Consider the following 27,579-nt stretch of genomic DNA (forward strand, 5'->3'; position numbering starts at 1 on the left):
AAGATTTTAGAAGGTACATGATCTGGTCAATGCTTACCTTGCCAGCATTATATGAAAAATAACTTTCACCACTCGCCACTCTTCAGACTCTTGGTTCCTATCCTACTAAACTTATTTCAGTTTTTCTGTTCCTTGAGTTCACCACTCTCTCCCTCATTTCCGAGATTTCAAATATGTTGTTCCTTCCACTTGGAATACTCTTCCTCCTGCTTCATCTAGCTAACTTCTTGGGATTCAGCTTGCTTAACTGCCTTTGGAAAATCTTTTCTGAATTTCTCACCTACATGCATCTAGGGCACTCCACACTTCCTCTACCTAAATACATATTCATAATTCCTTGCTTACTTGTCCCTATCCACAACTAAACTATAAGGTGAGGTCCTTGTTAAAGGGCTTTAGAGCTCTGGCTACAGAGAATAAAGTCCACTGAAGTCTTCTGAATGGGGCTTGGGGTGACTGATCCAATTTAGACTCATAAATGAAGTATTGTCTCCAGTGAAGATGTAAAATACACCCAAGTGAATATACAAGTAACACAGCTCACCAAACTCACTAGTAGTTTCATTTCATAGGGGCTCTATATGAAAGAAATGATGAATAAAAAAAAAGCTGATTTTAAAAACATCAATAAGCTCTAGGTTAATTCATTGTGTTTATTAATTCTCCCATCTAAGGTAAGCTCCATGAGTACTGAGATCTTGTCTTTTATATCATCATAACTCTAGAAGGGAACAACTGCCACTACAGTGGGTAATCAATAAACATTTGTGAATGAATGAGAACCTGCTGGGTATTTTAAGCCTGTTGAGATATCCCAAGTACTTTTTATTTTTATATAAATATATTTTTTTACTTAAAAAAATTTTTTTAATGTTTTTATTTATTTTTGAAGGAGAGAGACAGAGCATAAACGGGGGAGGAGCAGAGAGGGAGACACAGAATCTGCAGCAGGCTCCAGGCTCTGAGCTGTCAGCACAGAGCCCAACGCGGGGCTCGAACTCACGAACCATGAGATCATGACCTGAGCTGAAGTCGGATGCTTAACCGACTGAGCCACCCAGGTGCCCCTATATTTTTTTAAATGTTTATTTATCTTTGAGAGGGAGAGACAGTGTGAGTGGGGGAGGGGCGCAGAGAGAGAGAGAGAGAGAGAGAGAGAGACAGAGACAGAGACAGAGACAGAGAGAGACAGAGAGACAGAGAGACAGAACTCGAAGCAGCCTGAGCTGTCAGCGCAGAGCCTGATGCAGGGCTCGAATCATGAGATCATGCTTAGTTGGATGCTTAACCAACTGAGCCACCTATGCGCCACCCCCCCAGTACATTTTAGAGTTTAACAATCTGGAAACAATTCCCAGCTTCTCCATATACCACAAAGATATCATAAAATTAAGGTACACACAGATGTACAAAAGTGAGCCAAGATTTGTTTTATAATAAGGTGAACATACTTAACACTACTGAACTATACACTTAAAAATGGCTGAGTAAGTTTGTTTTATATATTTTTTAAAAAGTGTATTAATAGGGGCGCCTGGGTGGCTCAGTCGGTTAAGCGTCCGACTTCGGCTCATGTCATGATCTCACGGTTCGTGAGTTCAAGCCCCGCATCGGGCTCTGTGCTGACAGCTCAGAGCCTGGAGCCTGTTTCATATTCTGTGTCTCCCTCTCTCTCTCTGCCCCTCCCCCCTTCATGCTCTGTCTCTCTCTGTCTCAAAAATAAATAAACGTTAAAAAAAATTTTTTTTTAAATAAAAAAAATAATATAATATAAAGTGCATTAATAATACAAGCTCATGCCATCAAAGTCTTAAAGAAAACACACAGTATGGTTTTAAAAGGTAAGATTTCCTTTTTATCAAAATTCTTAGCAGCTACACTATGCTTGAGGAACCAAAATAAATATGATAATCAGAGCCTATTTCATAGGTAATACAATACTTATGAAGTCTCAGGCCTTGAAATATTTGTAGTACCTAATCCAGAGGTACATTTTATAGAAAAACTGTGACCTTGCTAAAAGCATTAACCCCCACAGATTTGTGTGTGTGTTCACGGTAAGGAATCTTATCTCCACACGTTCAGTTTGAAGCCTTACTGAACTCAGTTTGGAATTTTAAAGTAGTTAGTTCAAATACAGTAATCAAAACAGGTGTTTATAAATGCCACAAGGCATGGGCCTGTAGAGGTGAACTCTGATTCAAACCTGCATTATCAGCCTTTATCACTCATGGTGGACCCTCTGCTACCAGATTTGACTAGATCAGCACAGCCTAGAGCAAAACACACTCATTTTAACCCAGGTCAGAGAACCTGTTTACAGCCAACATGATCATATTCTGTCTTCAGGAGTTCCAACAAGAGAAATAGTGAAACCCTTCAGGACATTTAATTCCGCCCCTAAGGCAGAAAAATCTGGCCTTTAGAAAATACTTTTCTTCTTCCTGCTAACCCTACTAGGTTTTAAGTTTTTTGAAGTCAGATTCCTTCGAAAATTTAATGAAATAACCATACTCCCCACATAAAAACAAATATATATAAATTTTTTTTTTTTTAGATTTGTTTAGTTTTGAGATATAGAGAGACAGAGTAAGAGCAGGGGAGGGGCAGAGACAGAAGGAGACACAGAATTTGAAGCAGGCTCCAGGCTCCCAGTTGTCAGCACAGAGTCCCATGCCAGGCTCGAACTCACAAACCGTGAGATCATGACCTGAGCCAAAGTCGGATGCCCAACCACCTAAGCCACCCAGGCACCCCTACATAAATATTTTAATACAATAGGGAAGACATCAGGGAATCCTCTATTTATAAACACTTACTACATGCTTGGTGCCTGGCCTATTCACTGCTGCAAATACAGGGAACAAAATACACTGCCCTTATGGAGCTTAGAGTGTGGAGAGGCAGAGAACAAATTTCTTCATCTTTCAATTTTACAGAAAAAACAAATAGTTTCAGTCTAAGGAAATATACCACTTTATCTTTAAAATATATTTTTCCTGGGGAAGCCTTATTCTTCAATAAGTAGGGTAGGAAAATGATGAAGGAACAAGTGGAAGAAGAGAATCAGCACTGTAATTGTGACTACTAGAAGGTATGGAAGGCACAGTACTTTTCCACTGCACCAAGTTTCTCCTATAGTAAAAATCAGAAATAGCAGTTTATATGTTAAAAACCCCATTGTTTTGTAAGAATATTGTTAAGATTTCTTAATCGTCTCCATAGACACTATTTTTGTTACACGATTTCCCCTTTATGATTATCATAAGACCACTGATGAAGAAACACTCCATTCTTAGTGCATACTAGATTAAAATGCAGAGTCATTTCCTAGGAAAAGGAAAAAAAATTTTATTGGTCACTTAAGATTCATAAGGCAGTGAGTGAGCTTTAGTCAGAGAATTTTCCTAGTACTTCAAAAAGAAATGGACTTAGTTCTCTAAATTACCTAAAGATTAAACTGCAGGCTTAAGCTTCTTTCTCTGAAAAACCTTTTGGCAATATGACTACTAAATTCAAGGACCCTGGTTGCAAAGTATCTATGCAGGGCAAATGGAAACCACTTTTTCCTGTTACTTACAGGCCTATCAATGCCAACATATTATCCTGGGAGACTTTCAAATTATAACTTTCTCAATGCCTACAAACTCGAAGGTATGACACCTTAAAAACACAAAAACAAAAAACCCCTAAAGTTTCCCAGGACTGTTTATACACTTACAAAAATAATGTAGGTTCACGACTTCCATCATTTTTTTCCACTGACCTGGACTTACTTACTTTATGCCAAACACTGGCGCTGGAATTCATAAATGTTAAGAGAGGAATTCTGCATTATGATTAATAAATATTTACAAAATATTAACGTACACACTTACTGAGAGAGCAACCATTACAATTCATTATGATAGAGGGGATTCTTCCAAGATGAAGATAAACAGTTCATAAAATGAATGACCTCAAAACAACATTGGAAGCAGCGGTCTCCCATCAGCACTTTATCCTACTGTGAACCCTTCTCCCAGGGTTAAAAATCAAACGAAAAAGAGGTTTTTAATCCTTGCATTCAATTTGCATTTCAACCCTTGTTTTAAATTCTCTGCTCTAACAACCACAGCGAGTACCCTGGTAAAATAGGGAATGCCGAGGTGGGAGGCAAAAAGCCAGCAGCACATCAAGGAGGCGGCACGCGAAACCCCAGCTGAAGACCTAAGGCTGTGAGTCAAACCTCCCTCCCGCAGACAGACCACTAAGCCCCGGGGACTTGAGGTAAGGGACTCCTCCTTCGGCATCTGGGCTGTCCGAGGCCCGCGTCCTCCCTGAGCCGGGTTCCAGCCCGTCACCCCGGGACCGACGCTGCGACTACGCCAGACCCAACCGCAGGCCCTCACCTGCTTTTGCACGTCAGCATCGCTGAGAGCCATAGCGAAAGTGGTACTAGGCCGGAGGGACACTGGCTGGAACGCGATTAGAACAGGGAGGTAAAAGGAAGTGGAAAAGAAAACCCGGCGCAGGTTTCGGCTTCCTTTGCTTTATAACTCCAGCTTCCGGCTCCTGCCAGGTGACGGCACACTCCCGCCCTTCTCAGCCAGTGGGAAAAGAGCTGGTTCGGGGAAGTCCCGCCCTGGCCCCGCCCTTCCCTGGCTGGGCGCCTGCGCGGGCAGTCCTTCTTGGTTCAGTCCCAGTTCCTTTGGTCACTGGCTCGTGACTTCTGAGCTGTTTTCTTCAAAAGCCTCTTCCTCGGTAGAAGGGAGAGAATGGGAGTTCTGGTGTCTGCAATTAGTTGAATTATGTGAGTTTCTGTAGCCTTATAGCCCTTGAATTTTTTTTAGGTTTAAATTTTTAGCACAAAATCAGAATTTATTATTTTGCTTTCTTGGCCTTAATGAAAGCAAATTTCACCAATATTTTATTAATGGATTTTATTTTTAGAACAGCTTTAGATGTACAGAAAAATTAAGCAGATGAAACAGGGTTTTCGTGTATCTTTCTCCCCCTCACACACTGGTTACTGTATTAACATCTTACATTACTATGGCACATTTGTTCCAATTAATTAAGCAATATTGATGTATTGACCCAAGTCCATCATTTATTCGGATTTTTTTAGTTTTAACCTAGTGCGCTTACTCTTTTTCAGGATCCCGTCCAGGATACTGTGTTTCATTTAATTGTCATGTCTCCTAAATTTGGTGGGTGTGAATGTTAACTCAACTTTTCCTTTTTGATGACCTTGACAACTTTGAGGGATACTAATTAGGTATACTATAGGATGTACGGCTCTTGGAATTTTTCTTATGATTGGTCAGTGGTTTCGGTTGGAAGATTACAGGGGTAAAGTGCCATTTCATCACATAATACCTAGGATTCATGCTGTCAGTATGATTTTTGAGGGGTGCCTGGCCGGCTCCCTCTGAGGAGCATGTGACTCGTGGTCTCAGAGTGGTGAGTTCAAGCCCCACACTGGGTGTAGAGATTACTTAAATAAAAATTTAAAAAAATTTTTTTAAATTTTTTTTAATGTTTATTTTTGACAGAAACAGAGCATGAGTGGGGGAGGGGCAGAGAGAGAGGGAGACACAGAATCCAAAGCAGGCTCCAGGCTCCCAGCCATCGGCACAGAGCCCAATGCGGGGCTCGAACTCACAGACCGCGAGATCATGAGCTGAGCTGAAGTCGGACGCTCAACCGACTGAGCCACCCAGGTGCCCCCAAAATTTAAAAATTTTTAAAAATACTATTTTTGATTGCTGATGCCTACTTTGGTCACATGGCAGCTTTCTCCGTTAAAGTTAAACGTTTTTCCCTTTCCATACTGTAATCTTGGGAAGGAAGTACTATGTGAAGTGCACACGGAAGGAGTGAGAAGTTATTCTCCACTTCCTTAAAGGTGGAGTATGTACAGAATTTATTTGGAATTCTTTTTTTTTTTTTAATTTTTTTTAACGTTTTTATTTATTTTTGAGACACAGATAGAGCATGAATGGGGGAGGGGCAGAGAGAGAAGGAGACACAGAATCGGAAGCAGGCTCCAGGCTCTGAGCCGTCAGCCCAGAGCCCCACGCGGGACTTGAACTCATGGACCGTGACATCGTGACCTGAGCCGAAGTCGGATGCTTAACTGACTGAGCCACCCAGGCGCCCCAAGAATTTATTTGGAATTCTGAATGAGCCTATGCCTTTTCCAACATCATTCCCAAGACCCACTTAAAGGGAATTATTCAGAAAATTAGGGCAGAAATTTCCACAGATTTGTTTGCCTCAAGCCCCATTTTCCCCCCAACTGTAAGACAAGAACATTTGAGGGGCACCTGGGTGGCTCAGTTGGTTAAGCATACCACTCTTGATTTCAGCTCAGGTCATGGTCATACAGTTTGTGAGTTTGAGCCCCGGATTCTCTCTCTCTCCCTCTCTTCCCTCCCTGGCTCGCATACCCTGAATGAATGAATGAATGAATGAATGAATGAATGAACGAACAAACACATATGTACATACATACATACACTAACTAACTTAAATTGTAAACAATTTTATAGGGGGTGCCTGGATGACCCAGTCGGTTAAACTTCTGACTTTGGCCTTTGGCTCAAGTCATGATCTCACAGTTCGTGAGTTTAAGCCCCCCTTTGGGCTCTCTGCTGTCAGTGCAGAGCCTGATTCAGATCCTTTGTCCCCCTCCCCCACCTCTCTGCCCCTACTTCACTCTGGAGCGGGTGAGTGCACTTGTGCTCCCTCCCTCTCTTTCTCAAAAATAACTAAAACATTAAGCATTTTTTTAATCTTTATTTAAAAAATGACTTTTGAAAATTTGTTTATTTTTAGGACAGACTCCTAGCAGTAGAATTATAGGTCGAAAGGTACATACATTTTTATTACCAACTTTTTATTTTAAGGAAATTCCAAATATAATAAGTTGTAAGAACAATGCAATAAACTCCATTCATCTGCATTCACCAATTGTTAACATTTTGCTGTATTTGCTTTATCACTTTTCATCAATCAAATTCAGGAAATTTAACAAGTCCATTATCAGATTTTGCCATATGTCCCACCAATATCCTCTGTAGCATTTTTTTTCCTGATCCAGGATGCAGTCCAAGATCACCTACTGTATTATCATGTCTTTTTAGTCTCCTTTAATACGGAATGGTTCTTCAGACTTTGTCTTTCCTGATAGTGACATTTTTGAAGAGTTCCACACATTTGATACTGATACTTTTCTCATAATTAGATTCAGGTTATGCATTTTGGAAGGAGCACTACATCTGTGATATTGTATCCTCAGTGCATCACATCAGAAAACCACATTTCAGTTTGTCCTTTAATGAGAATGGTACACACATTTTTAAGGCTCTTAATACATGTTGCCAAATTGTTTTCCAGCTGTACTGGTATACAGTGATCTTTATAGTATGCGATGGATTGGTGCACATATTTGAAAACATTGGTAATGTTGGATAAGGGAAGGATTCGGCCACTAACAGAGCAATAGAAATCCGTGCAGTTGACCTTAACTTGATCAGTATTGTAATCAACTGAGCTAAACCAGTTGATAGGTGTATTTCTCTCATCTTGTTAGTTATTGTATTAATAACTTCATTCTTTGCCATCTCAGAAGACAGATTTCCAGGATTATGCCTCTTTCTAGCGTCCCTAGGGCAGGGTGAGGTAGTATTCATTCATTTGAATTACAATCCCTCTTCCCATTTAATTTTTACAATGTTCTGCAAATAACAGGGTTGGGGAGTGAGAGCAGCAATCTAATGCCACATGTCTAATCATTTGTGAAATTAATGTCTGTAACAGATCAATGTGTTTTGGGTTTATGGAAAACAGTGTGCTGATTTTTATGATTTGTTATTAATTTGAGACAATAAAAAATATAGAAAAATACAAAGAATAATTTCAATATTCATGTAGCATGTACCAGCACCCAGAATCAACAAATAATATTTTTCACATTTACTTTAAGACTTCATTTCTAAAGTTAAATAGTGTTACAGATATAGTTGACATTCCCTTTTGTGCAACTTTCTCCTCCTCTATGTTAATGCTCTTTATAACTAGTTTCTGCAGTATTTTGCTGATTCACCAAGGAATGGACCAGGTCCTGTCTGGTAAGAATATGTGTAAGCTTCATAGAGACAGTCTCTGGAGTGGAAAAGTTATTATAAGTACAATAAAAGGTTAACTAGTTGGTAGTTTTCTAAATCCAATCTCTTAGGTCTTGTGAAGCTTTTTTATTTTATTTTATTAATGTTTATTTTATTTTTGAGGGAGAGCGCATGAGGGAGAGGGGCAGAGAGAGAGGGGGACAGGCTCCTTCAGGCTCTAACTCAGGAACCATGAGATCATGACCTGAATCAAAGTCAGCCGCTCAACCAACTGAGCCATCCAGGCGCCCCTTGTGAATCTCTTTTATATTGATTGATTGATTGATTGATTGATTGGACAGCACAAGCAGGGGAGGGGCAGAGAGAGGGGACAGAGGATCCCAAGTGGGCACTGCACTGACAGGCTGACAGCAGTGAACCTGATGTGGGGCTGGATCTCACGAACTGTGAGATCATGACCTGAGCCAAAGTTGGACACTCAACTGAGTGAGCCACCCAGGTGCCCCTGAAGCTTTTTTAAAACAGCTTTTCAGATGGGGGTGCCTGGGTGGCTCAGTCAGTTGAACATCCGACTCTTGATTTCTGCTGGGGTCATGATCCCAGGGTCAGCCGTGGGATTGAGCCCTGCGTTGGCCTGGTGCTGAGTGTGAAGCCTGCTTGTGATTCTGTCTCTCCCCCTACCCCTCTCCCCCCCACTCTCTCTCTCTCTCTCTCTCTCTCTCTCTCAAATTAAAAAAAAAAAATTAAAACAGCTTTACAGATAATTTCCAAAAATCCCACTCCTAGATGAGCCTAAATATACTTATGGCTTCACAAAATCACTGTCCTAGATTCCCGTCGGGTTAGTCACAGAAATTGTCTCACCTGCTCCCAAGCTGAGACTTCAGTCTGTGTCTTAGATGTTGAATCAGCAGAATAGATAAAGTAACTCTTGAACTGGTTTGCTGGGGAGGACACACAGAGAGACTAGAGGTAAATGTAAATCCTCTTAGGGTACCTGGCTGGCTCAGTCACTAGGGCACATGACTCTTGATCTGGGGTTTGTGAGTTTGAGCCCCATGTTAGGTGTACAGATCACTAAAAAAAATAAACTTGGGGTGTCTGGGTGGCTCAGTTGGTTAAGCCTCTGACTTCGGCTCAGGTCCTGATCTCACAGTTCATAAGTTCAATCCTCATGCCGGGCTCTGTGCTGACAGCTCAGAGCCTGGAGCCTGTGTGTATCCCTCTCTCTCTGTCCCTGCCCCGCTCACGCTCTGTTATTCTCTCAAAAATAAATAAACATTAAAAAAAATAAAAATAAACTTAAAAAAAGTGTAAGCCACCTCTCTCTTTGAATGTTGAAAAATTAGGTGTTCTTTTTAAGATTTTATTTTTAAGTAATCTCTACACCCAATGTGGGTGCGGCTCAAACTCACAACCCTGAGACCCAAGAGTTGCATGCTCTATCGACTGAGCCAGCCAGGCGACTCTTGAAGAATTAATTTTAAAAAGAAAAAGCAAATGATACCAGAACACAGTGAAACTCTAATTTAGGTGCCCACACTTCTTACCCCTTTCCAGCTAATTTCCTACACAACAGAAAGAGTGGTTTAAAACCTAGATGGCAGAGCACCTGGGGGGCTCAATCGGTTAAACATGACCCTTGATTTTGGTTGCTAATCTCACTGTTCTTGAGTTTGAGCCCCACCTGGGACTCTGTGCTGTCACATCATGGGGCCTGCTGGGGATTCTGTTTCCCTCTCTCTCTCTTCCTCCACCTTCCTTCCTCTCTCTCTCTCTCTCTCATTCAAAAATAAATAAACATTAAAAAAAAACAAAACTAGGGGCGCCTGGTGGCTCAATCGGTTACAGGTCCGACTTCGGCTCAGGTCATGATCTCACAGTTCGTGAGTTCAAGCCCCACATCGAACTCAGAGCCTGACAGGTCAGAGCCTGGAGCCTGCTTCAGATTCTGTGTCTCCCTCTCTCCCTGTCCCTCCCCCATTCACACTCTGTCTCTCAAAAATGAATAAAAAAACAAAAAAACTAGATGGCATCTAGTAACTCCCTAATTTATAACCCTCTAATGGTTTCCAATTGCTTGAGAACACTTCACAGCTCACATGGTCTGTGTGAGTGCTGCCCAATCTGACCCTGTCTGCTTCTCTGACCTCATTGCTCCTCTTCCCTTTGCTCACCACCTTATAGCTTTACTGGTTTCTTCTCAACTCCTGGAAAACACCAAGCTTTTTGCCTGAATTCTTTTCCTGCACTTCTCACTTAGCTTGTTTTTCCTTCTTTAAGATCTCAACTTAAAATATCACCTCCTTAGAGAAAGCTTTTCATAAAGACCCTTTCACCTTCCTTTCTATTCCAGCCCCTTGTTTACCTCAGGACATGCCACAATTAAAAAAAGTTTTTCTCTTTTTGATTTTAGGTTTTTATGTGGTTTTCCAATGAAAATATCTGCTTCATAGCAGAGACTATGTATGATCTACTCATCACTGTTTTTGCAAGAATCCAGCACACTGCCTGGTAAATAGTAGGGGTTCTATAAATAATGAAAATGAGAAGGAATAAAATGACGAGTCTAGAGTTTAGATTTTATTTATTTATTTATTTTTTGAGTTTAGGCTTATTAATCACATCAGGCTACAGAGTAGACTTCTGTGTAACTTATAAGATCTGTCAAAAAAAAAAAAAACAAAACCCCATAAACAGGGCACCTGGGTGGCTCAGTCGGTTGAGCATCCGACTTTGGCTCAGGTCATGATCTGGAGGCTTGTGAGTTTGAGCCCCGCGTTGGGCTCTGTGCTGAGAGCTCAGAGCCTGGAGCCTGTTTCGGATTCTGTGTCCCTCTCTCACTCTGCTCCTCCCCTGCTTGTGCTCTGTCTCTCTCTCTCTCTCTCTCAAGAGTAAATAAAACATTTAAAAAATTGCTTTAAAAAACAAAAAAACCCATAAGCTGCTGTGATTAAAGTCAAATAATACCTGTATAAGGACCATATTATTCTATACCATTCACTGTAAAGACTATCCCTTTTCCCATTGAATTGTCTTGACACCTCTGCTGAAAATCAGTTGCCCATTCTGGACTTTCTATTCTGTTCCATTGACCTGCGTTCCATCCTTATCGTATACATTCAAAAAAAAAAAAAAAGGAAAAACAGCAAACCTTAAAACTGGAAGCAATTTGAAAGAAATGAACCTAACCACCTATCAAATTTGTAACATAACCATAGAATTATTTCATGTGGCTTAAAAAAATTTACATACAATAATCTGCAGAGACTTACAAAGTACAATTAGATGAATTCTGATGCCTGTGTGATCAAGATACAGACTATTTCCACCACCCTAGAAAGTTCCTTTCTAGTCAGTCCCAGACTCTCTGCCTCCAGGCAGCAGTGTGCTGATTTCTATAACCATTGACTAATTTTGCTTATTCCTGAAATTCATGTAATTGGAATTACATAATTTGTACATTTTATGTCTGGCTTCTTTCACTCAACACAATGCTTTTGAGATTAATTCATATTGTCACATGTAATATTAACCTTAAAAATAAAACTGTCAGGGTATTTTTGTTTGTTTTGCCAGCAAAAATAGGTTTATTCAGAAATTGCAGAGAATTGCAATTCAGGACATTCAAGCTCTGGCAAATCGAGAGAACAAAGGAGAGGACTGCTCTTTATTATAGAGGAAAATGGCTAGATGGGATATTATACTGGCTCAGTCAGAAGAGCATGAAGCTCTTGACCTCAGGGACATGAGTTAGAACCCCATGTTGGGTGTAGGGATTACTAAATAAAAACAAAAACAAAGTAACTCCACTCAGTAAACCGGGAGTTCCAAGTATAGTAGAGTAGCTTTTCTTTAGCTAAGTTGTGACCATCTCTCATTGGCTCATTTGTTGCCGAGGGAAGGGAAAAACCTATCCTTCTTCTACTGGGATAGTAAGGTAGTATGGACTTGCAAAGTACCCCCTCTTCCTTTTTTTTAAATTTTACTTTTTTTAAGTTTATTTATTTTGAGAGAAAGAGAAAGAGCAAGCAGGGGAGTGGCAGAGAGAAAGGGAGAGAGAATACCAAGCAGGATTTGCACTGACAGCAAGGAGCCCAACACGGGGCTTGACTTCAGGAACCATGAGATCATGATGTGAGCAGAAACCAAGAGTTGGACACTTAATTGAGCCACCTAGGCACTCCTTATTTTTATTTTATTTTAAAGATTTTAAGTAATTTTCACACCCAATGTGGAATTGGAATTCACAATCTAGAGATCAAGAGTCACAAGCTCTAACTAAGCCAGCCAGCGCCGCCCCCCTCCCCCCCCCCCCCCAACCATTGGATCAGCAATTGACAGATTGATAGGGCATGAGAGCTCCCCCTTCTGGCTTCTTACTCTATTTTATCTATTTATTTTTTAAGGTTTTTGTTTGTTTTGAGGTTTGGGTTTTGTTTTTGTTTAATAATCTATACACCCAACATAGAGTTCTAACTCACGACCCTGAGATCAAGAGCTTCATGCTCTGCCGACTGAGACAGCCAGGCACTCCCTCTATTTTAAATGAGGTTTCCATTTGTTAATTTTCACAATATCACAATATTTTTGTTTTATTATTGAATAATTTCCATTGTGTGAATATGCTTGAAAAAATGTTATTAAAAATAAAACTAGGAAACTAATAAAATATGTAACAGCCAAATGCATGATCCTGGTTAAAACAAACAAACAAACAAACAAACAAACAAAAAAGTTATTGGGGCCCTGGCTGTCTCAGTTGGAGTACGCAACTCTCCATCTGAGGGTCCTGAGTTCACACCTCACATTGAATGTAAAGCCTACTTAAAAAAAAAAAAAACAAAAGCCTATAAAAACCATTACTTGGACATTGAGGAAATTTATTTTTTTTTTCTGTAAGTGTTTATCATTGAAGAAAAAAACACAGCAGCAAGTTCTGTGTTGGCTTCGACAAGACCCAATTTTTAACATACCTACAACACTCCAAAATTGAAGTCAACACAGTCATTACTACAAATTACTTGTTGAAACAATCCATCCTGAAGAGAAAGGAAGTTAGGAAAAAGAATTTAAACAACTGGACATTGAAGAAATTTAAATATAACTGGTTATTAGGTACTATTAGGTAGGTTTTTTTTTTTTTTTTTTTTTTTTTTTTTTAATCTGTGTCCTTTTGGATTGGAGACACCAGGAACACCCAGGGTTCCACAGGAACCCTTCAAAAAAAAATTTTTTTTAATTTTATTTAAATCCAAGTTAGTTAACATATAGTGACTCTTAGAGAATTATTGATCGTTTTACTAGCTCACTAAGCTTTTCTTGGCAAATCTCTGTCCAATTTGTCAACTAATGGCACTTACTGTTCCCTCAGTCACTCAGGCTTAAAGCCTGTTATGACACCAGCTCCAACCTTTTTTGCTTCCACCCCCACTCGCCCTCATATCAGTTCAGGTTTTCATCACTTTTTTCCACAACTTTATTGAGACATAACTCACATACCATACAATTCACCTATTTAAAATGGTTTCAGGTATATTCAGAGGGTGTACAACCATCAAAAATCAATTTGAGAACATTTTCATCATCTCCCTCCAAAAAACGCTGTACTCATTAGCTGTCACTCCTTATTAGGTTTTCATCACTTATCTGGCTCCTTATAACAGTCTTCTAATTCATCATCTTCAGCGCTTTCCTTCTTTCAATTTATTTCATGTACACCAGACAATTCGGTTTCCCTAAAGCATGGTTTAGATATTACACCTTCTTAACTAGATACCTTCTGTGACTCCCCCCAAAGGACGTTTGGATTCAAGTAAATAAACACCCATTATTACACATTCTGTTCTGGCATTGTGCTAGGTGCTGTGAGCAAAATGGATATTACTGAAGACTTCCTTTACTGCATAGTGTCTGTGCTTTATGGACCCTCCGCCTAGAATGCCCTCTTTACCCCCACCCACCCGCTACCGCTAGAAAACTTTCCCAACTTTCAAGGACCGTCTTCCCCGACAAATGGCTGCGAACTCTGCAGCTCTCTTGAACTCTCCAGACGCTTCTCTAACCCGTTCGTTTGCACACACTTAAACCTCAATACTTGTTAGTCCAATACATCCCCAGAACGTTCTGCAAAAGGAGCAATGCTCCTTTCCGCGGGAACGGCCAGCCTCTCTCCCCACACGATTGGTTCTTCAATATCCCAATACCCTTTCTCCAGCCATCAAAGACCTCCGCCCCCCGAATCATAGACGTGAGCGACTCCTGGTAAGAGCAGGCTAAGAGAGGTCGGCTCTTCCGGGTCATATCTGCGAAGACATCTCCGGACCTCTACGATTCGCGCTTCCGCTCGGAAGAACAGCACCACCTCTCTTCCGGCGTTCCTCTGCGCTCCCGGCCCGCCCCGACGCTGTCGGTGACGGAAGCACGCCGGGGGTGACCTCACCTTCCAACATGGCGGCGGCGGTAGATTAGGGCCGCGGGTCGAAGCAGCCACCGCCGCTGGGGGACCCTGTCGGAAACGACTGCCGCCGCCGCCGCCCCTTCCATCTCTTCTGGGGCAAGGGGCCAGGGCCAGGTGAGGGGAGTGGGGTATTGGGCAAGGCAGAGTTGGGTCCTTATCCAGCTCCTCAGGCGGTTTTCACTGGGCAGGAAGGTATCCAGAGACTGTGCCGAACCACTGGCTCCCCAGTGGTTCCGACGACGCGTGAGTGAGTGTCAGTGAGTGTGTGACTGTGAGTGAGTGAAAGAGTGTGTGTGTGTACCGGCGCTCCTTTGCCCGAGGGTTCTCAAAGCATGAGGGGCCCATTTCTTTGTAACCGGACCTGTCCAGCGTGGTCCCACCGCGGACGCTTGTTGAGCGGGGCTTCCTGAGAGGGCTGCCAGAGGCGGAGGAGCTCAGCCCTTGCCCTACACCGCTGCTGTTCCCCACAAAGACCTTCACGTGGAAAACCCGTGTCCATTTTTAGGACCAGGCTGGGGAACGTGGATTTCTTTTTGGTCGAGGGAGAAGGTTTCATGCGATTCGTTTGGAATGATTGTAGATTAGGTCTGCCAGTCCTAGTTGTTTCTTCTCACAGATTGTTAGAAATTTTTTAGCCTTTATTCACTGCTGTTCTGACACCTCATTATTACTTATTTTGCAGAAAAATCTGCTTTCTTATTCTTGGAGGCAGTACAGTTCACACTAAGTCCTTTCTTCCTTTGATTTTTATCCTCTCACTATTCCAAGGAAATGCCAAGTTTCTTTCCTTCATAACCAGCTATGAAGCAGAACTCCTAGACTTTGATTTGAGGCTTTAAACCTGGGTTGAAAATCAGACGGATCTGACCAGTTCACACGCTCCCCATTGGGATCTTTGTCTTAACCACTCCCCGCTCAAGTATTTGTTTGTTTATACAAAATAGCTGTCTCACTGTCTCTAGAAGTTTTAAGCTGAACTGAGGTTAATCTCTAGCCTCTCCCCCCCACCCCGTGTTTGTTTTTTGTTTTTTGTTTTCATGATATAAAGCAAAACAAACATAAAGTCTTTTGCGAAATTGTCAGTAAGATTTCTTCTGGACGTTTGGTGTAAACCAGAATGTTGATCTCTGCCCTAACTTGTTGTGACCTTGGATGAGTTGCCACACCCTTCTAGTACCTTCTTTTTTATCTCAGAAAATTAAGCAAATGTTTTTGTAGGTAGTAAACTATTTATGCCTCATATACATAATTGGATAAATGTACAGTGCACATCTGCACCTGCAAATTGAACTATTTAAGCCATTTTGGAATATTCTTCCTTTGATAACAGGCCAATAAGGGTTTTGGAAATCTTTACTCTGGTCGGGTACTATTTTCAGTATTTTTTTTTTTTTTTTTTAATGATTCATTTTCTCATGCAGGCTTGTACCCCAGCAGTTGAGTTTAGTTGAAGGATATATAAAGTTGAGTCCAACCAGTTTTGTAAAGGAAAGATATGCTCTCTATCATGTAAGTTAGTCAGTACTAAATACCTTCTATACTAAACTTTAGGACAAATAATTTGCAACAGTAATCATTGTTTTAAAACTACATTTCTCTCATGAAATACTTTAGACATGCAAAACAAGTTTTAAACAGTCAGTCTTGCTTTTTATCATTGTTTTTCAAATATTTTGATTCATATCTTTTTCCAAATAGTCACCAAGATTTCTTATTTAATATATATTACAGCGTTGAAGGGAGGGGGTTATTTTCAGAGTAGCTGATTATTTAACACCTTTATCAAGATCTATTAACATACAATTCATCAATTGCATGATTTAATTTTTTTGAAATGGTTTTTAGTATATTCACAGAGTGTGAAACCACCAACTCAATTTTGATCACCCCCGAAAGAAACCTTGCAGCCTTTAGCAGTCATTCATTATTCCCCACCTCCGCTAGGTAGGCAAGCATCGCTTTACTTTCTATTTCTATAGATTCACCAATTCTGGATATTTCATATAAACAGGATTATACAACATGTGGTCGTTTGTGACTGGCCTCTTTTACTTTGCATGATGTTTTCAGGATTCTTGCATGTTGTAGCATGTATCAGTACTTATTTTTATGGTCACATAATATGCCATCGGGATATACCAATTTTCTTTATTCATCAGTTGATGGGCAGTTATTTCCACTATGTGGCTGTTAAATATTATGCTGCTGTAACTGTTCATGTGCAAGTTTTTGTTTAGACACGTGTTTTCATTTCTTTAGCATATACGTAGGAGTGAGACAGAGTAACTGAATTTTATGCCTCCCTTTTACAAAGCTATTTACACATGCATGGGAAGCCTAATTATGTTGAAAGGCAGAGTGAGAGTGAGGCATTCCTCTATAAGTACATTATCTTCATACATTATCTTTGAATGCCAACTGCTGAGTGAAAACGTTTTGAGGCAGCTCTTAACACAAGATTGAACTAGAGTATTTCGATTAAGCACGTTTCGGTGTGAAAGGGACTATCTACACTAGAATATTAGTGTCTGCTGAGTTTTAAAAATGACACCCTCGCCCAGTTGCATTTCTCAGTTGGGTGGGGTGAATTTTTTAAATTTAACAATTTTTATTAGGATTATTTAATTTTATTTCTTTTATTTTGGAGAAAGTTCTAGAATTCTATACGGGCTAATAAAGTATGGATTTAAAAAAATATAGTTATTGGACTTAATTTATAGAACTTTAAAAAACTCCCTATTGAAAACACTAGTGAGTCTTGAAACTAGAGATCTGGTAACCCAAAAACGTTGTTAATGTTTACAGTTCCAGAGTTTTGATTTGTGATTGAGTTATCTGTGGATTTTTATTTTTCTTTTTATAAACTGGGATTATAGATCTGTTCAACTGTATTACTGGAGTATGTAACAGTCTTATTACATTGTAATTTTATTTTAGTAGACAGAAATGATCTAAAAACAAAGCTTGAAGTAATTTAATTAAACCATGTTAAATTGTAATCTGTTTCTGTTTTGGCTCTGTGGGGTTTAAAGAATACAATATAGCTATGATATTCTAACTCCTGTGTTGGAGGTGGTACTAGAAATTTGTGTTTTCCATGAACATTCAAGGTGATTACGATCAGACAAGTTTGGGAAACAACTACAAAAAACTCTCATGTTGCTGCAGATTTGCTTTTCATAAGAATTTAAAGTCGAATTTAATAGTTGCTGCCTACCTTCTGGTTGTAGTTCATAAATGTGCTTTAATTCCTGTAGTACTATTGGTGCTAGCATCCTGAAATTTGCACTAGTATTCATTAATAGAAGACTGGTTAAAAAAAATAAAGCAAACTATTTATTGTAAATTGTGGATGTTACATTTGTTACTGGAGGATCATGGGTGTTTTATTTGTGCCTAGTTTTGGAGATGTCACCAAATGAATGTATAAACATAGGATTAAGTTACCCTAAGATTCCTCAAGCTGTCCATCTGGCTGACAACTGCCTGTAATTTAATAGAGGAGCAAACTAAAGGTATAAGTTTGAGAAGGAAACAGGTAGGTGACACAGATATATTCAGTGGCTTGTTAGAATTGTGCAAAAGATAGTTTTTATATTTACTTATTTTCTAATTTTTTTTTTAAATTTTTTAACGTTTATTTATTTTTGAGACAGAGAGAGACAGAGCATGAATGGGGGAGGGTCAGAGAGAGGGAGACACAGAATCTGAAACAGGCTCCAGGCTCTGAGCTGTCAGCACAGAGCCTGATGCGGGGCTCAAACTCACGGACCGCCAGATCATAACCTGAGCCGAAGTCAGCTGCTTAACCGACTGAGCCACCCAGGCGCCCCTTTTTTTTTTTTTTAAACTAAGCTCTATGTCTGACATGGGGTTTGAACTCAGCGACGACCGTAAGATCAAGAGTCACATGCTCCACCAACTGAGCCAGCCAGGCACCTGGATAGTTTTTGTATTTAAAATTGTATTTAAACTTCTGGATACCAAGAATACTTATACCTAATTTGAATTCTAAAGGGTTCTACTGGACAAAATTTAGAGTAAAAGTAACTATATTCTTCTTACCATTTAAAAGGAAGCTTGGGCTGCCTTAGATATGAAATGTACTCTGTGTTGGTCAGGCAGTAGTGGGGTGGACCTGAGCATTGTATTCTGTTTCCAGGAAAGCTCTGGGTGGTTATCTCAGATCGTATTTACCTTTCATCCATTCTTTTTCCTTTTTTTCCTTGTCCCATTCTTAAAATTGACAAATTTGTTTCTTTCAGTACTCTGCAAAAACACCCTGTTAGTCTACCAGTTCTCCCTATTATTGTTGTTAGTGTCTTCACCTCTGCGTTTTTCTCACCCAGTACCTTGCCTGGCATACAGTAAATATGTGTTGAGCAAATGCAAGGCTCAGAGTTCGGAACTGAAGAGGATGTATGTACCTGACCAAGTGATTGCACTGTTAATTAGCTGTATGATTTTGTGTAAATAAATTATCTATTCTTGTTTCTTCATCAATAAATTGAGACTATTACCTTTTCCTTCTAGCATAGAGGATTGTCTGACAACACATGGAAGAGTGCTTTAGAAATAGAGGTCTCGTGCAGATGTAATTTATTTCTATTTGTTTGAAATGCAAGAGCCCATTGTGCAATATGGGCTACTCTGCACTACAGAATGTTGCAATGGAAGTGGATGCCCTCTCTTCCCAGAATACCCTTAGAGTACTGACCCTGTAGTAGTGTTGTGGAGTTTACATTTTGCACATTCTCAATGCCTTTGTTCTGTAATTTAATACAAACACACTAGATGGGTAATAGTGTTCCTAGGGTCTGTCTACTGCACCACCTAACCACAGGCCTGAGTGAGCTGCTTTGTTGCTATATGACTGGAAGCTCATACTATAAGTCTGGCATGTTTAGGTCTGATATGTTTATAACTAGATTCTCTGATACACAGTTAAAGCCTAAAAACTGTATATTGAATTTAAATGATTAAAGTTTGTAGTATCATCCCCATTAGTGTCCATCATTGAAAAATGATTGAATAGAATATAACCATCCACCAAATATATGGATGTGTGGATATTAACATGTATACTAGAGCTGAGGACTTTGTTGCAAATAGAATAGTGAGTATGGAAGATGGGAAATTATGAAATCTATGATTAAGATTGCATTTATGGTTAGGCAATTGGGATTTGTAAGAAAATTTGAAGAGCACTAGGCTAAAAATGAAATTTGGAAATTCAGTGAACTATGCTTTTTCTATGGCATCTGGGTCAGAGAATGACTAAAATTGTCTTCAGATACCAATGCTTGATAAATACAGGAATTTGAATATAACAAATTTGAGAACATGAGTTTTTTATTTAAAGCATTATTCAAAATGTGAATACTTTATTCCTGTTACCAAAAAATTCTGAGACCTTTGTAGAGCTGAAGTTTTGTTACTGATTTGCTGTGCTCTCCCCTCTCTTTTGGAACTTCATAATTTATTCCTTGCTTTCTATATTTATTTATATCTCATTTGACTCCACTTGAGTGTAAACATGCTTAAGACTGTGTACAAAAACAAAACAAATGGACTCTCAAACGTTGTCTGTCTCTCTCTGGCCTCTATTCTTTTCTTCTCTTCCAACCCAGGCTCTTTGAAAGAATAGCTTACAACTCCTTTCTCTACGTTTTCACTTCCCATTCATTCTTCAACTCCCTACCTTCTGCCATTGACCTTGCCAGCCACATAGAACTGGACTTTCAGGGATCATTACCTTGATATTTTCGTTCTTTTTGGTGTGTTGTTGCATTTTGTACATGTCTTCACTATCTTCTTGTTGAAGTGCCTCCCCTGATTCTGTGACCACACTCTTTTCTGGTTTTCTTCCTACCTTTCTGACTGTTTCAGTCCTGATTTTAGAGGTCATCTCTGCCAGCTTTTCATCTTTTGGCCATACCTGAAATGTTAGTTTTGCCCTGAATTCTAGTGGTGTTTGTTTTTCAGATTAAACCAGTATATCTCATCATATTTTTTTGAAGTTTATTTATTTTGAGAGAGAGAGAAGGGGAGAGGGGCAGAGAGGGAGAGGAATCCCAAGCAGGATCTGTGTTGTCACCACAGAGCCCGATATGGGGATTGATCTTGTAAAGCATGAGATCGTGACCTGAGCCAAACCAAAAGTCAGATACTTAACCAACTGAGCCACTTAGGCGCCCCACTCACATGTTTTTTTTAAACCATGTCTCCTTTTGGTAAATAAAAAATTCTCTGGCTCCTATTCTGATGGTAGTGCTTGGGGTAGGAAGTGATAGGTGTATTTATTCTTCCCTCCCATCCCTGCATGAAGTCACTGTTACAAAGAAGGTTGAAGATTTACTGAGCTTTATTTTCTATACTTTTAATCGAAAACAGTAGGTAATATTTCCTTCTCCAGTGTGAAACTATCTATTGAATATGGGTTTTGAAATGTAGTACTCTTTCTCACTCCTTCTGGAAATTTTGACACTTCTACCTCTAGGAAGTCACTAACTCTCCATTCACTCTCCTTAGATAATTTCATTGACTTGTATCTATGTAGAGCACAATTTTGTATCTCCAGTCCAGACCTCTTAGTATAAGACTTGTATGTCCAACTACTTGTACATCTTCACCTGGACAACTCATAGGTATTTTGAAATTCAGTATGCCCTAAAGTGAACCTGTTATCCTCTCCTAAGCCAGCTTTTCCTATATTACCTGATTTGAGAAATAGGAATAAACACTACTTTCAGGGCACTTCAGTCGGTCAGGTGTCCAACTCTTAATACCGCCTTGAGTCATAGTCCCAGGGTTGTGGGATTGAGCTCTGCGTTGGGCTCTGCACTGAGCATGGAGCTTGCTTAAGATTCTCTCCCCCCCCACCCCGCCTCCCTCTCACTCCCCCTCCCCCTTCCCCACTGCCCATCTCCCCTGCTCACTTTGTAAAATAAAATGAAAAAAAATTTTTTAAATACCACTTTCCATATACTGCCTAGATTACCCTTTTATTGAGTTAGCTAACAAATCTTTGAAACTTTTTATATTTTTCCTATTTATCCCCCTTTCTGTTGTTCCTGCTCTAATTTATGCCTTCATACATCTCTTGTTTAGATTATTCCTATATTCCCCTAACTTGTGTCCTTTCCTCCAATTTCTATCTTTAATACCTCCTCCAGGATGATTTTTTCTAAAATATAATCTGTTGGGGTGCCTGGCTAGCTCAGTTGTAGAGCATCCAACTTTTGATCTCAGGGTTGTGAGTTCAGGCCCCACATTGTATGTGGGGCCTACCTTAAAAAAAAAATACAAATATACATGTTTATATGTATATATATATATACATATATATGTGTATATATATATATACATACATATACATATATGTATAATCTCTTGATATGCTTTTTTTGCTTAAAACCCTTCAATAGTTGTAGTAGTGTTTAGCCTGTTTTACATCATGATCTAATTTGAAAATCTAATGAAAGAAATGGAATGATTTTTCTCTCCAGAAAAAAAATGCACATGCACATAGAATTTGCATTTAGGGGGTTCATTCATGAATATGGTTAAAATAATTCCTTGCTTATAGGATAAAACCTAAACTTCCTCACATCCCATAGCATAAAAAGCATACCAAATGCTGACTGCTGCTTACTCCTGCTAAACCTCATCCCCCTTGTATCTTATGATTTAGCCATGTTAAATTCCATAGTTTTTATGTTCAATGCTGTTTCAAAACATTCCTGTGCTTTTTTTCTGGTCATCTTCACATCTGAATTCCTTCATTCCATCCCCCTAAACTGGTTCAGTTAGTGAATATCTACTCATGTTCCAAGATTGGTTCGTATTTTACTTTCTAAAGCCTTTCCTGGTTTCTACTTTTTCCCTGTCCCAGAGAGACTCTTTTGGGTTGCCCTTCCCTACTCTGGATACTGACTTGTATCATAGAATGTTATTGTTATTGGTATTTTTTGTTTTCTTTTACTTGGTCAAAAACTCCAGAGGGCAGATGATTTATCTTAATGCCTGGAGAGTACCTTGTATCTTAAGAAATAAGTGTGTGTTGAATGAACACAAAAAATTATCAGAAGATACTGTCTTCTGTTTCAGGAGGTATAATTACTAGGTTGATATGTGGACTTTTTAGAATTTGAAGATTTTTCTAAACTAAATTAATAATCTTCACATGAAAGTAGTGTATTAAAATTGTTGAGAAACTGCCTTAGAAGTTTTAAGAAAATTAGGTTCCAGTCTTGGCCCGTGTTCCAGTTACATCTTGGTTGCCAACAACACAAAGTGATTTTAGCTTATTTAAGCAGAAAAGGAACTTATGAAAAGGGCATTGGATAGCTCACAGAATGGACGGGAAAGCAGGAAGGAACCAAGGGAGACTCGGCTGCACATTCAGCCAGGGTCAGGCCAAGGAATAGAAGAGATAGGACATTGCTATTGGATCTGCACCACTGCCTCTGCTGACCTAGGACCACAAGCTTATCCATGAATTATCATTACGTGTCTTTCCAGATTCTAGATCCTAGTGTGAGTCTCTGACTTGGCTGACGCTGCATGCCACAGAACAGAACAGGAGAGAAAAAGTCTAGTTGTTTTAGTTTTTGTAGTGGGGTTGGGAGATTTGTTTCCAACCAAGATTGACACAATGTTGGATACATAGGAAATTGGGTTCAGATGGCAGGCAGGAGCTAAACAACAACAACAACAACAACAACAACAACAAAAACTGAAGTACAGCACTGCTGCTAGTTAATCCCTGGCTGATAGGCCTCAGAAAACTTATTTTATCTCTATGGGTATCCCTTTTCATATTTTTAATTTTGAAATTCTGTCTTCTCACCATTAAATGGTAACAGTGTAAAAGTATGAAATATTTGGTAAAACACCGGGTAAGAACATAGTGGTTGTGGCTTTTATTTCGGTGAAGTAAAATGTAACACTTTTTCCCTTTCTTTGGAGTATGTATTCGTAATTTTGAAATACCTTTTTGAAGTTCGTAAACTTCTAAAGTTGAGCAGGGTAGTCCAAGGCCTGTTGTTTGAATTATTGTATGTTTTGGTGTAATTTGGTAGCATTGTTCCCTGAAGATGGGAAACAATAGGGATTTTTAAATGTTGAACTAAGATTTCTTTTGACAGCCTAAGTGAATACTGATAATAGCAACCATAAATGCATTTTTTAAAGCTTATTTATTTTTGAGAGAGAGCACGAGCAAAGTGGGGGAGGGGCAGAGAGAAAGAGAATCCCAAGCAGGCTCTGTCCTGTAAGCACAGTTTCATCCTGTGAACCATGAGATCAGTACCTGAGCCAAAATCTAGTCGGACGCTTAACTGACTGAGCCACCCAGGCACTCTCATTTTTTAAAGACCGTATTTAACCATTGAAAGCATGTTTTTATGCTATGTTTCCTTTTTATCTCTTTATATAGTCACTGTTTTATTTTGTGTATCTCAAATCCTGTATGTATTTTTTCATTGTTTGTCAGTCTTGTACATTTCTCTTAGTTTGTTTATAGATCTTAAATTTTGTCAACGTTGCTTGTCTCTTTTTTTTTTTTATATTTATTTATTTATTTTGAGAGAGTGTGTGAGCAGGGGAGGGGCAGAGAAAGAGGGAGAGAGAGAATCCCAAGCAGGCTCCTCACTGTCAGTGCAGATACCAATGTGGGGCTTTTTTTTTTTTTTTTTTTTTTTAAATTTTTTTTTTTCAACGTTTATTTATTTTTGGGACAGAGAGAGACAGAGCATGAACGGGGGAGGGGCAGAGAGAGAGGGAGACACAGAATCGGAAACAGGCTCCAGGCTCTGAGCCATCAGCCCAGAGCCCGACGCGGGGCTCGAACTCACGGACCGCGAGATCGTGACCTGGCTGAAGTCGGACGCTTAACCGACTGCGCCACCCAGGCGCCCCTGGGCTTGATCCCAGAAACTGTGATTGTGATCTGAGCCGAAATCAAGAGTCAGACACTTAACCGACTGAGCCACCCAGGCTCACCCCCTGCCTGCCTCTGTCTTATATTGTTAGTTATCTGGACCTCTTTTTCTTTCCTTCCTTTTTTTTTTTTAAGATTTTATTTATTTATTTATTTATTTTTCTTAGATTTTATTTAAATGAAATATTTTATTTTATTCTAAGTCATCTCTACACCCAACATGAGGCTCGAACGCACAACCTTGAGATCAAGAGTCGCATGCTCTGCCAACTGAGCCAACCAGGCACTCCTGAACCTCTTTTTCTTTTACTGAATATTTCTTGTGATCTTAAAGCAGTTAGTATTGTTTAAGTAGAAAACAAAGTTATTTGCAAACTTCTTATTATAATTTTTTATTTGAAACAACTGTTACGGTACATGGTAGGTACAACAGCTACTAAGTCTGTGTGAAGAGGTAAAAGCTGTAGTTATATTAATTAGGGTACATGTTAATGAAGAGATTTCAGAACGAAATGCCTTAAATAATAGTCCAGAGGTGGTTGGTTCAGGCCGGCAGGGCGGTTCTGCTACACATGGTCACTCAAGAGCCCAGTTCCTTTTCTCTTTACCATCCCCTACGGTGGGGTCCTTGTTTGCATGTTAGAACGGGTATCTGCTGTATTCACATTCCAAACCATAGCAAGGAGGAAAGAGAAAGTAAGGAGAGACCCACAGATTGTACATATAACTTCTCATATTCCCCTCACTCAGGCTAATCATATGGCACATTAAGCTGCTAAGGAACTGGGAAATGTGGTCTGCAGTTGTGTGGCCATGTGTCTAACAAGACTAGGAGGGTTTATTTTTCTTTTAATTTTTTTTTTTTTTACGATTTTATTTTTAAGTAATCTCCATACCCAACATGGGGTTCAATCTCACAACCCTGAGATAAAGAGTCAGTTCTACTGATTGAGCCAGCCAGGTGGCCCTGGGAGGTTTTATTATTAAAAAGAAATAAGAGAACATATATTGGGGTGGGGGAAGTGGGGACATAGCCAGTTTTTTTGCCACATAGGTGAAAACAGAGAAACTAGGGAGAGATAGAGAAATTTGCCTTTGATTTGAAATTTGAATTAATAAATTCCCACTTGTAAGTAAACTAAAGTTACAGTTTTTAAAGATTACTGAGAAGAATAGTCAAATATTTATTTTGGTATCTAGTTGAATAATTGGAGTCCATGGGGAAATGTATAGCATGTAATAAACTTTAAACTGAAAAAATACTTTTATGTTTTAGGTTTTACACATCCATAAGTAGACCTTTTTGGAGCTCTGCCAGCAAACTCAATGGCGTCCTCTACTACTGTGCCTCTAGGATTTCACTATGAAACAAAGTATGTTGTTCTCAGCTACTTGGGACTCCTCTCTCAGGAGAAGCTGCAAGAGCAACATCTTTCCTCACCCCAAGGTATTATCTTTGGCTTATGATGGTTCTGTTGAGTACTAATAATTACTTCATATTTAAAAGTACATATATTTAAATAATTTATATCTGTGGTTATAAGATCAAACAATACTAATAATTTTTTTAAAGAATAAACCCTTATCCCATCCCTTCCCACCCCCTGATCCATTCTCAGAAAAGACTTTTAATGCTTTTTAAGAGCATGATAATGTAAATGACTGCTGTTGGTACATGTAAAAATGTACTAAGTACCTGTAAATGAACAGAAATCTACCCTTCTTTAGAGATTTTATACTTAACAAGACATAGATTAGAATTACACAATTATGTTAAAACTTTTAATATAGTTGTTTCTTGAATTGACTTTTTTCAAGGATATTAGTTTTTTAAAAATTTTTATTTTTTCAATTTACATCCAAATTAGTTAGCATATAGTGCAACAATGATTTCAGCAGTAGATTCCTTAATGCCCCTTACCCATTTAGTCCATCCCCCCTCCCAAAACCCCTCCAGTAACCTTTTGTTTGCTTTCCATATTTAAGAGTCTTTTATGTTTTGCCCCCTCCCTGTTTTTATATATTTTTGCTTCCCTTCCCTTGTTTTCATCTGTTCTGTGTCTTAAAGTCCTCATATGAGTGAAGTCATATGATAGTTGTCTTTCTCTGACTAATTTCGCTTAGCATAATACCCTCTAGTTCCATTCACGTAGTTACAAATGGTAAGATTTCATTCTTTATGATTGCCGAGTAATATTCCGTTGTATATATATACCACATCTTCTTTATCCATTCATCCATCAGTGGACATTTGGGCTCTTTCTATACTTTGGCTATTGTTGATAATGCTGCCATAAACATTGGGGTGCATGTGCCCTTTCAAAACAGCATACCTGTATCCCTTGGATAAATACCTAATAGTGCAGTTGCTGGGTTGTAGGGTAGTTCTATTTGTAATTTTTTGAGGAACCTCCATATTGTTTTCCAGAGTGACTGCACCAGTTTGCATTCCCACCAGCAGGGCAAAAGAGATCCTTTTTCTCTGCATTCTTGCCAACATCTGTTGTTGCCTGAGTTGTTAATGTTAGCCATTCTAACACGTGTGAGGTGGTATCTCATTTTGGTTTTGATTTGTATTTCCCTGATGATGAGTGAAGTTGAGCATTTTTTCATGTGTCGGTTGGCCATCTGGTTGTCTTCTTTGCAGAAGTGTCTATTCATGTCTTTGCCTATTTCTTCACTGGATTATTTGTTTTTTGGGTGTTGAATTTGATTAAGTTCTTTATAGATTTTGGATACCAACCCTTTATTTGATGTGTCGTTTGCAAATATCTTCTCCCATTCCATCGGTTGCCTTTTAGTTTTGCTGATTGTTTCCTTTGCTGTGTAGAAGCTTTTTATTTTGATGAGGTCCCGATAGTTCATTTTTCCTTTTGTTTCCCTTGCCTCAGGAGACATATTGAGTAAGAAGTTGCTGTGGCCAAGGTCAAAGAGGTTTTTGCCTGCTTTCTCCTTGAGGATTTTGATGGCTTCCTGTCTTGCACTTAGGTCTTTCATCTATTTTGAGTTTATTTTTGTGTATGGTGTAAGAAAGTGGTCCAGGTTCATTTTTCTGCATGTCG

General features: G+C 39.3%; 2 protein-coding genes across 10 annotated transcripts in view; one reads left to right on the top strand and one right to left on the bottom strand.

The window, feature by feature from the left end:
• The window catches only part of ATP6V1E1 (ATPase H+ transporting V1 subunit E1), a 31,540-nt gene extending 26,988 nt beyond the window's left edge, over positions 1–4,552 (bottom strand). The window contains exon 1 of the mRNA XM_025930092.2: positions 4,392–4,552. Within this exon, the coding sequence (XP_025785877.1) occupies positions 4,392–4,424 (33 nt within the window). The 5' untranslated portion in view covers positions 4,425–4,552. The remainder of the gene's footprint in view (positions 1–4,391) is intronic.
• A 9,972-nt stretch (positions 4,553–14,524) lies between these two features.
• BCL2L13 (BCL2 like 13) overlaps positions 14,525–27,579 on the top strand; it is an 89,397-nt gene continuing 76,342 nt past the window's right edge. For 2 of the 9 annotated variants that reach the window (XM_025930570.2, XM_086714535.1), the window contains exons 1-2: positions 14,529–14,688; positions 25,794–25,964. In XM_025930570.2, the coding sequence (XP_025786355.1) occupies positions 25,844–25,964 (121 nt within the window). In that variant the 5' untranslated portion in view covers positions 14,529–14,688; positions 25,794–25,843. Of the gene's footprint in view, positions 14,822–25,793; positions 25,965–27,579 lie in introns of all 9 variants that reach the window. The other 7 variants (XM_086714536.1, XM_086714538.1, XM_086714534.1 and 4 more) reach the window with 6 other exon arrangements.

This window comes from Puma concolor, chromosome B4, assembly GCF_028749965.1.
Source record: "Puma concolor isolate L17-30 chromosome B4, mPumCon1.1.hap2, whole genome shotgun sequence".
Lineage (NCBI taxonomy): Eukaryota > Metazoa > Chordata > Mammalia > Carnivora > Felidae > Puma > Puma concolor.